Genomic DNA, 11,159 nt, shown 5'->3' on the forward strand with positions numbered 1-11,159 from the left:
TTTTCCTCTTGTACTTTCCCATTGTAGTCTATATTTCAGTGTTTTTTTTCTGTAACGCTACCGATCTCCAACCTGTATTCCCATGTGATGTCTGTGTTGTGTGTGTAAGGTCGGGGGGGGGGGGGGGGGGTCCTATTTCACTGCAGGGCAACCTGCACGTGGCGAATAAAGCCTTGATTGATTTATTGAGCTTTAGTCATACCAAGGTTTAAGTCTAAAAACACCCTATTTTTTGTGACATTTTATCCAATACAAGAGGTTATTACTCACACACACACCACACATCTTTAGACACAGAGGCACGTTTTAACCTGGAGATGATTAGGACAATGCTTAATCATCTCCTACTTAATCAAACTACAATGAAATCAGCGTGGTTAATTAAAAAACTAATCTGATGAGAAATTGGTAACAGTAGAGAGTAGATTTGCCTCAGAAGTGTTCTTATGAAGCCTTGTGATGACTATTGCTGTGAATAACATACACACACACTAATATATATATATATATATATATATATATATATATATACACAGTATAAATAAATAAAATAGAGTTGCACTGAATTCTTTTTTTTTTTTTTTTTAGGTGTTTGGCTATTTTGAAATTTTAATGACAGGGAAAGATGATAACTGGGGATCTGCTACAAGACACCAGCACAGCCAACCACACTACAAATAAAAAGCACTTGGCATGGCAAGTTGGATAGACATTGCTGAAGTCATGTGAGGGGATAAGATCATTTTTCAGGTCCCAATGACTTCCTGGTTTTTTGTTTGTTTTGTTTAAACAAAGAAGCCTTCAGCTTATTAATTCTGTAGTGACTGAATCTACATACACAGATGACAGATGGCACCACCTTTATTGAAGGACAACACGATTGTCATACGAATAGAAGAAGAAAAAACAAACTTGTTTGTGCTGGAAACGAACACTTCAACTTACAGTTAACGTCTGGCCTGTGTGTTTTATGCTGACAAAGCATATCAGCAGTCATGTGACAGAGTGAAACTGTTAAAAAGTGCAGTGAGCACTCATTTTGGTCCAGAGATTAGGCAGTCCAAAGATACAAAGCGTTAACAAAGTGCAGTTGTTACAAAAGATAACACGTCTATCTTCACTGATCTTGAGCCAGTGATTTTCAGAACGTCTAAGTACAACATGTATGGCGTTATTCTCTGTTTGCATAAAGCATGAAATTACAAAAATTTCTGCTGATGAAATGGACACTGGAAAGCAACATTTGAGGTATGGGGTAAAAAAAAAAAAAAAAAAAAAAAAAAAAAAAAAAAAAAAAATTCAACTGCATTAATTGTAGAATCTGGTAAAAACACAAGAAAAAAAAAAGGAAGAACGAATCAATAATTAATTTAACTCGAAGTTTGCTTACATTTTAATATAACCAATGAGAACTGAATAATGAAGAAGCTATTGAGGCAATCAGTGCGGCAAGTGCCACGTAACGAGCACAAATGAGGGCCCGTGCTTGATCACAATCATTTATACCACATCTGATTGACTCATTTTTATCTGGTTTATTCGGTCAAGTCAAACACAGAACACAGACTCTAAAACATTTTATCTCTAAATTGGACAAGCACTTGCTTAAACAGTTTGAGTGTGTGGTGGCACAGGAGCAGTCGGGGGAGTGAACCGTGGTGTGTTTCCCCCCCCCCCTTTCCCTCATTAGACCAATCTTCGCCGTTTGCAGTCGCGCTCCATGTGGTCTTCGGACGCGTTGGTGGTTGCACCCAGAGGAGAAACTTGGTTCAGCATGGAGTCATCGGATGCCTGACCAAACAGGGCCATGAGCAGAGCAACACCAAAACCTGTGGCACGCTCTCCCTGCAAGAGAGAAGAAAAGCTCTTAAAAACCAATAACCTTATCCTCCACTTTCCATTCAGTTATTGCTGCCATAATCTCTTGTTGGAAACCTGATTCATCATAAAAGTTGCCACAACAAAGCTGTTTAAACCAATTTCTAACACAAGACAACCACAAATATGGAGATTTATTAGAGAGAAAGCCTGCGTAAGGACTGTTGTTTATGAACTGAATCACAAGACCATGACAGAGCATCAGGAAACCACCTGCAGGAAAGTTATAAAACCAGTTTATTTTAAAGGTCGACCAGTCACAGGCAGTAAGGTCAGCTGATCTTGTTTTGTTCAAACACAATGGGAAGTTTTGCAGTGATTGAGGAAGCATACGCAAGAAAGCAGCTCCTCTAGTCTCTGTGTAGCAAGGAAATCAGATAAGTGTATGCACATCCCTGATAGAAAGAACGTCACGGCATTTACTGGCAACCACTTTATTCCTGTTCTACACGTTCGTTTTTATGCACTTCCGAATACGCTCTAAACCTAAACACCACTGGATTGACACAGCTGGACAGTTTGGTCAAATAACGGTAAAGTCTCATTTTAAATCAGTGCTAATTCTCCTTTCAGCTTTACTCACACAGTCTTTGCAGGTTGTGTTTTATAAGCTCAGTCAAAGGTTTCCTTAATGTTTAGCTCAGAGGTGAGGCTTTACAGTGGTGTTTGGTGCCAACTTCCTCAAACATTCAGCAAAGCCCCTTACTTCTTAAGAGTCTTCACTCAATATTTACTTGACTTGGCACAAATTTGTAGGTGTGATTAAAGCCAGTACTCTGAACAACTTCAGTGATGCACTACAATTTCCAACCTGAACCTGAAGCAAAAAACATGCTGCACTCCATCTGAAGCAGGAAACTGGAAATTCAGAATCGAAATGTCCTCCTCAGAAAGTCAGAAAAGCCCCACCAACCCTGACTTCACAATCCAATAAACGTAAACAGTAGTAAAACTGAAAACCCTGCACACTGTATTATCACTGTTGTGGATTGGTGACTCACTAAATAAGCCATACGAAAAGCAGCAAACAGACTCTATCCATGTGCGTGCTGCAGCGGTGTTTTAAGTGCACCGCACTGTATTGCTGGTGATGTATGAACATGAACAACATAATGATTTATTTTAGTTAACAAAAATGTGTTCATAGGCTTGCTTTTTAAAAATCACATCCACACAGTGAAGCATGGGATACTCACAGCATGAACAGGAGAGGCAATGTCAACATGGACCCAGACACCGGGCCAATCGAAGCCCAGGTGAGATGCAATAAAGAGGCCAGCACAGGAGCTCTGCGCGTTCTCCCGATCCTGTCAATGCAAAACACACACGCACCTCAGCAACCAAGCCTGAATAAATTATAACAGCCATTGAAAAAAATACTAATGCTGTCAGTGTTAATTTTGTTAAAATGACGTTAACGCCATAACCGCATTAACGCGGGAAATCTCCGTTAGTGAGTTATCACGGATCGCCCTAAGCTTGGATATTTTGGAAAATCGTCACACTTGTTATCGACGAGTCTGACGATAACAAGTCTGCACAAAATTCACAAAACCATACAACTCATAAAATCTTCTGTTTCTTTTCTTCTCTTTAGCAGAGATCAGTGGTTTTATGTGCTGTAAAAACTTAAAAATGGTGAGATCACGTCTCTTCATCCAACTGTGTCAGGTCACTTTCTGGAATCACATCTCCCAGATTTTGTCAATATTAAAGGACTTAATGGGGGGGCAAGGATAGCTCAGTAGGTAAAGTGGTTGCCCCATGATCGGCTCACTGAAGGCTACCTGGAGGTAACCCTGAGCACCGGGCGCTGCACTGGTGGCTGCCCACTGCTTCACTGGGTGAATGGGTTAAATGCAGAGGAGTAATTTCCCTACGGGACTAACACATACACACACATTATACATTAAGTAAGGAATATATAATGATTTACACAACAATAAAATAAAAATTTCATTGTAATTTATACTGTGCAAAATTCCTGAGCCACCCATGTGATAGTACCAAGATGAACGAGCTAAACTGAGCTTGTTTGAAGTAGGTGGTGAAATCGCTGTATTTTAAATTCTTCCGTGTCTGATATGGATTGTGTCTTGCCACGCGTGTGGATTTTGCCACTTACTGCCACAGAGTTCTTCATGTCAGCCATAGCAGAGGTGAACTCGCTGAAGTGCAGCTCGGGGCAGTAGACCAGAGGGTGAGCGAGATCCCCGCTGCTGCGGCCCGCACGCACAACTGCAGCTTCCCACTGCTCACTGTTTGTCATCACAGCTGCGTGGTGCTTTCCTGTGGAGATTCCCTGAGCAACAGAAACAAAGAGACTTCAGCTATGAAGCAGCACCTGCCTCACAGTACAGAATGTGTTGATCTGGGCACCTGCAGTGGTTGGTTTAGTGAGAGTCACCCACCTGTGCACCTGTCAGTGTAGCCATATCCAGAATAATATCAGCAGCCAGGTCTTTGCTGGCATACACTACTCCATCAGCCAGCACCAGCCTGCCCTCTGCATCAGTGTTGTTGATTTCCACTGACCTTTAAAGGGAGAATGGACATTTTATACCACTGCCCACATTCATTCCTCTCGAGTTAGCGTGGAAAATGATATCGGACGCAGTTTATGTGCAGTCACACCTTGATGGCAGAGAGACATTGAATACAAACCACACAGGTAATTTGATACCAAGTGTGTCAAATCAATTTCCAAGCAAATGATATATTACTACTTAAAAATAAATAAATAAAAAAAGTCTCACTTTCCAGAATAGAGAATGTGGATATCATCAGGTCGCGTGGCTGCGGGTCCAACTGAGTTCTCTGCGAGGCAAAACACTGCATGGAGATTATCCTTAAAGCCCTGAAACAAACAGAAGACAGAGGCTGGTATAAAGTGCTGCACCTAAAACTTCCTTGTAACTGCCAATGTTGCTAGCAGATTGTCACAGTTGCACATACTTTGTATGAAAAAATAATAATAAATAAATAAAAAAATACAAGCAGCCAAAACAATCAAAAAGAGGTTTTTAGTGCAGCAGCCTCTTTACGACTGGCTTCGTTTAGCAACAGCCAGCAACTACAGTGGGGCAAAAAAGTATTTAGTCAGCCACCGATTGTGCAAGTTCCCCCACTTAAAATGATGACAGAGGTCAGTAATTTGCACCAGAGGTACACTTCAACTGTGAGAGACAGAATGTGAAAAAAAAAAAAAATTCATGAATCCACATGGTAGGATTTGTAAAGAATTTATTCGTAAATCAGGGTGGAAAATAAGTATTTGGTCACCTCAAATAAGGAAAATCTCTGGCTCTCACAGACCTGTAACGTCTTCTGTAAGAAGCTTTTCTGTCCCCCACTCGTTACCTGTTTGAATGGCACCTGTTTGAACTCATCATCTGTATAAAAGACACCTGTCCACAGCCTCAAACAGTCAGACTCCAAACTCCGCCATGGCCAAGACCAAAGAGCTTTCGAAGGACACCAGGAAAAGTATTGTAGACCTGCACCAGACTGGGAAGAGTGAATCTACAATAGGCAAGCAGCTTGGTGTGAAAAAATCAACTGTGGGAGCAATCATCAGAAAATGGAAGACATACAAGACCACTGATAATCTCCCTCGATCTGGGGCTCCACGCAAGATCTCATCCCGTGGGGTCAAAATGATCATGAGAACGGTGAGCAAAGATCCCAGAACCACACGGGGGGACCTGGTGAATGACCTGCAGAGAGCTGGGACCAAAGTAACAAAGGTCACCATCAGTAACACACTACAACGGCAGGGAATCAAATCCTGCAGTGCCAGACGTGTTCCGCTGCTGAAGCCAGTGCATGTCCAGGCCCGTCTGAAGTTTGCCAGAGAGCACATGGATGATACAGCAGAGGATTGGGAGAATGTCATGTGGTCAGATGAAACCAAAGTAGAACTTTTTGGTATAAACTCAACTCGTCGTGTTTGGAGGAAGAAGAATACTGAGTTGCATCCCAAGAACACCATACCTACTGTGAAGCATGGGGGTGGAAACATCATGCTATGGGGCTGTTTTTCTGCCAAGGGGACAGGACGACTGATCCGTGTTAAGGACAGAATGAATGGGGCCATGTATCGTGAGATTTTGAGCCAAAACCTCCTTCCATCAGTGAGAACTTTGAAGATGAAACGAGGCTGGGTCTTCCAACATGACAATGATCCAAAACACACCGCCCGGGCAACAAAGGAATGGCTCCGTAAGAAGCATTTGAAAGTCCTGGAGTGGCCTAGCCAGTCTCCAGACCTCAACCCCATAGAAAATCTGTGGCGGGAGTTGAAAGTCCGTGTTGCTCGGCGACAGCCCCAAAACATCACTGCTCTCGAGAAGATCTGCATGGAGGAATGGGCCAAAATACCAGCTACTGTGTGTGCAAACCTGGTAAAGACCTATAGTAAACGTTTGGCCTCTGTTATTGCCAACAAAGGTTATGTTACAAAGTATTGAGTTGTATTTTTGTTATTGACCAAATACTTATTTTCCACCCTGATTTACGAATAAATTCTTTACAAATCCTACCATGTGGATTCATGGATTTTTTTTTCACATTCTGTCTCTCACAGTTGAAGTGTACCTCTGGTGCAAATTACTGACCTCTGTCATCATTTTAGGTGGGGGAACTTGCACAATCGGTGGCTGACTAAATACTTTTTTGCCCCACTGTACTTCCCAATTAGTCATTTGAGACTGAGGCCTAAATGACAGCCGTGAGAGCTGATGTGGGATCCTTCTGTCACCTCACCTGTTTAATGGTGGCCTTGAATGCTCCCAGAATGGCAGCAGCTCCACCACAATCTCTTTTCATCCCTGGCATTGTGGTCTAGAAGAAGGAAAAACCACAACTTATTTACATGTAATGGATCTCTTCTGCAGTGAGCAGGACAGCAACCCAGTTGTCTATAAATTCATTTACAGTAAGAAAAGCTTTTTGACTGAACTAGTGAATATAAAAGGTGCTACTTGCTAACAGATTACTGAGAATAGGCTTAGAGCTTATTTAAAAGATCAGCGTGGAGGTTTCCAGGATCATCCAGACTGCCAGACAGTGGATGAGCTTACTGAAAGTTGTCAAACTTAACTTTGGAGGTGCAACATGGTCCACAAGATCACAGTGAAGATTAATGTTTGGTGTACACACAACAAATTCTGTGCTAACACACCATGACTCAGTGCACTGTTAAGGTGAAATACACGAGTTAAGCCAAATATTGTTGCATTTGTCCACTTGATTAACATAATTTTCTATTCCTGTTAAATTATATTTCTATATACAGACAACTCTCACCTATCAGCTATCCCAGTAACACTGTAAAATATACTCAAGTGAGACATGCAGGTCTGTTTTTCTAAATAGAAGATTAGTTATCATCTCCACAGGAAACAGAAGCATACCTTTCCCTTAATGCTAAGTCCACCAGTGTCATACACAATTCCTTTGCCCACCCATGCAATTGTTTGGGTAGCGCCTTCAGGAGTGTGACTCAGTACCGCTAACGCAGGAGGGTGCTCTGCTGCCTTTCCAACACCATAAATACCTGAGAGGGTGAAGAAAGAAAATGGATGAATAACTGTGACCAGTTGCTGTGGCTTTGACACACCACCGCAGGTTTCTGAAAATCTTCTAGAAAATTAAATCCAGTGATCAATTTTTGCCCTGCTTTTAACCTTTCTATTTGTCCATTTTTCTTCAGAAAAAGGAACGTAAACCAGAAAAGGGAGAAGAAACAAATTTACAGCACAACAAAGACATAGAGGTAACGGGGCATTTTCAATGATCTGAAATGTTCAGACTTTTACACAAATTAAGCTTTGACCCATGTTTTGACTTACAGGCACAGTTTTCTATAGGTGCCCATTTTAGTCCTTAAAGAATAAGTCAATTTTTCATTGAGTGCATTTTTGCTACTACAGCCTGCCACTGATTTGTCCTTTTAGGATCATATTTTAGCTAGCACTTCATTACGGCCTCTTATACGCAACACTAAAACACTAAAATAATATATAGCCTAGCTTCAAAATATGCTACTAGGGATCAGTCCCAAAAATCCATCACTCTGGTGTCCCTAGGGAAATCTCAACCAAGTATTTCCTGTATATATGCATGTTTAGTATTTGAGGTGTAAAAAGAAATGTATTAGATTTTTTTTTTTAAATTCTCTCCATGCTTTAAAGCTTGTTGAAGATTGTTGGCGTCTTCAGTTGAAACCAGACACAGTGAACAGCGCAGCTGACTTTCTTGCTTACCATTTCTTTCCATTAGTGTTGCACCACGAGTCTCTCTAGCTAAAGCACACTCAACAAAAAAGTTTGACATAGCAATTCTGGAGAACTGTGACAATTCAAGCTAAAAATAAAGCACACAGGCATGCGCAGAGGTCGTACCTCCAAACCCTTTTTGTTTCAGTTCCTCTCCACGAATGATAACTGGAGTGATTCCAAGTTCATTCCCCACAGCCCTGATTTCCTGAAACAGAAATTTATGGCTGTGATGAAAAACTGCAGTAGAAATATTAAAACTAGTTTTAACAGATTTCAACCCTCCTTACTTCTAAATTAAAAATTAAAGTGTACATAAAAAAGTATTGTCGATATGTAAGTGATGCAATGGGTTTGCGAAATTAACTCCTGATACTGTAAACAAATATCTTAAGATATTCACTTTCTGTTACTAACATCAATAAATAGACGACAGTTTGACTTAACTTTATAGCCTAATGTGAGAATGGGCAAACTGAAATGAGGACACAGAAGCTTAACAGGTAACGTTTTCATGGAAACGTGTTACAGGTTAACAAAGTTTATGCAAATCAGAAACTTTCACTTACATCTAAGAAGTGATCTGTGTTCATCTCATTGCATGGAGTGTCCACAATGCGAGCGCTCAGTCGAACTCCATCAGCAGCGTTAGAAAGACACTGAACATGGGAAGAAAAACAAAGGCCATTAAGTGATGGCAGACCACCCACACACACACAAAAAAGGCAATTATGAGCAGCACTAACAATTAAAACCCAAAACTTTAAAGTACCTCAAGCTCTGCAGCCTCCAGAGGATTGGCATCTTGCCCAACAATCACAAACTCCACGGTCACATGCTTCTTCTCAGTTCTGCGTGAGGATGCGGAGCGGCGAGAGAAGATGGGGAAGGCCCGGGCCATAGCACAGGAGGATGCAAACACATCTGAACGCTCACACACCATCTGGAGAGCAGATGTGTTAGCCACTTCGTGAAGCAAACAACCTCACCACTGGATGACCCAGATTTGAGTGCCATGGGACTCCCAGAAGTCCCATGGCACAGAAAGCGGGCATCTATAAAGAACAGATTTGTTCTGTAGCTTAAAGTAACCTCTGACTTCCCTGAAGAACAAACAGGAAACAATTCTGATTGAAAATACTGACCACAATGCAGCGGTTATTCCCTCCAGGAAGGCAGGAACGGACCAGGCGGGACACAAAGTGGGCAGAAGACGGGCTGTTGTGCCTGCTGACCCTTGAGGGAATGGCGGCCACTGTGGCATAGTTGAGGTACAGGGGGCAGCTGTCCGTGGGGTTTGGGTTTAAAGCACTCAGAGCTGCCTGCCAGATCTGAGAAAATATGAGGAAAAATTGACATTTCTGACTCACCACAAAGATGTTAAAGCTTTGAAAAACATTTTTGTTAAATCCTCTAATTCTTTTACTCTTTGTAAACTAAGTACAAGCAGTCTGGGAAATCAACAATCTCTGATGATGTAATAATAATCCACTATTAATATTAAATATGTTATTCCAGATGTTTATGACAGGAATCTACAAAGCGGTTTTGGGAATGTTTTGGAAAGACTATAACCAGTCAGCAGTATGTACACAGTGCTTCCACCAGATTAAAAATCAGAGGCAAGTGAACCAGTAGGTGATGGGAATTTGAGATACTGGGTTTGAAAAATTCCTAGTGTCACAATGTTTCCAGATGCTTTCACACTTATCACCTTACATACAGAAGGTACATACACATGCTCAGAATAATCAGAGCGCTTCATGGAGCAGGCCAACAGTGTCTCAGCAAATCATTGTACACAAACAGTCCGACGCTGATTGGAAAACTGTCACACTCAATGACTCTGAGCGTATTAGTCTGCCCACCAAATCCACCACCAGTGATCTAATCACTCACCAGGAGCACGTTGGACAAACTCCATCGACAGTATGTCGATTATGTTGAAAATAAGTTTACACATATGCGATATGCTGCAGTAGTACGGCATTAGTTATCTGGATACTGAAGACTGGGACTTTAACCTCGTCAATGCTCCAGTTGCAAAATCCTATTCGGAGACAGGTTAATGACCACTGTCTGGGTTTAAGTACTGCTTTTCTAACCTACAATCATCCAGGAGTTATGTGACAGCCGGGCATCCGTGGAAGTAAGCAAAATACGAATTACTGGTGTTGTGAGATTTACTTCTACGGTCATACTAATAATAATTGTGATTATGATAATAATGATAATGATAATGAAAAAAAAAACCCTAAAACAAATAAGACCGCAAACATCTCTTGACTATTGTAGCTCTTAGCTTACTAAGTAGCCTACACTGACACCGTTATAGCTTTGCCCTTTGGACTCTTTTTCGCTAGCTGTGTCATGAAATAACTTAGCTGTGCTAGCTTTTGCTAACTTTTGCTTAGCGTGACGCTAACATTAGCCGGTACCGAGCTTTTGTTATCATTTATAAGATTACCTCTTTGCTAACGACCGGCTGGAGTTTTCCTTTGATCTGGCTCCAGCTGACCTGCTGCAGGTTGGTGTGCTGCCCGATGATCAGGACAGGGCGACTCTGTGGCTCTGAATCACCGGCAGAAACCTTAAACTCCAGCACCACATTCGCCATTTTGGTGACTGAAGGTGCTCAAGTGGACGGCGACGGACACCCCGGACCGGCGACGGCAGCCGGGTGAGGACAGGCTTTAGTGACGTGCTGCGATTTTTATCGACCTCCAGGCACCAGGTGGAACAATATAAGAGCAGACTGTAGTGATTTACACCAAAGTTAATGTAGTAGTAATAATAACAAAAGCTAAACCAAAACGGTTTTTCTTTGAACAATTTAGTCCTATAAAATAAACTAAATAAATAATCCAGGAAATGAAGGAAGCGTGTTTCCCCCACTTTTGTTTTTTTTGGCCATCCACAGGTCAAAATTTTATTTGAGTTACCTCAAAATGTCCCACTAGGTATCATAACATTTCGACTTAATCACAAGTTTCAAATTTTGGC

The 11,159-nt window shown here is 41.5% G+C and overlaps 1 protein-coding gene across 1 annotated transcript; it reads right to left on the reverse strand.

Annotated features, from left to right (window-relative positions):
• Positions 1 to 843: 843 nt before the first annotated feature.
• Positions 844 to 10,832, reverse strand: npepl1 (aminopeptidase like 1). The gene is made up of 12 exons (XM_040029291.1): positions 10,624 to 10,832; positions 9,302 to 9,487; positions 8,929 to 9,099; positions 8,726 to 8,815; positions 8,283 to 8,364; positions 7,293 to 7,435; positions 6,643 to 6,720; positions 4,635 to 4,735; positions 4,290 to 4,413; positions 4,004 to 4,180; positions 3,075 to 3,185; positions 844 to 1,845 (listed from the first exon to the last, which is right to left on the reverse strand). Exons 1-12 carry the CDS (start codon positions 10,771 to 10,773, stop codon positions 1,687 to 1,689), a joined length of 1,572 nt encoding a protein of 523 aa, XP_039885225.1. The 5' UTR covers positions 10,774 to 10,832; the 3' UTR covers positions 844 to 1,686.
• Positions 10,833 to 11,159: the final 327 nt, after the last annotated feature.

This window comes from Simochromis diagramma, unplaced genomic scaffold (genome assembly GCF_900408965.1).
Source record: "Simochromis diagramma unplaced genomic scaffold, fSimDia1.1 OVJJ01000483.1, whole genome shotgun sequence".
Taxonomy (NCBI): Eukaryota; Metazoa; Chordata; class Actinopteri; order Cichliformes; family Cichlidae; genus Simochromis; species Simochromis diagramma.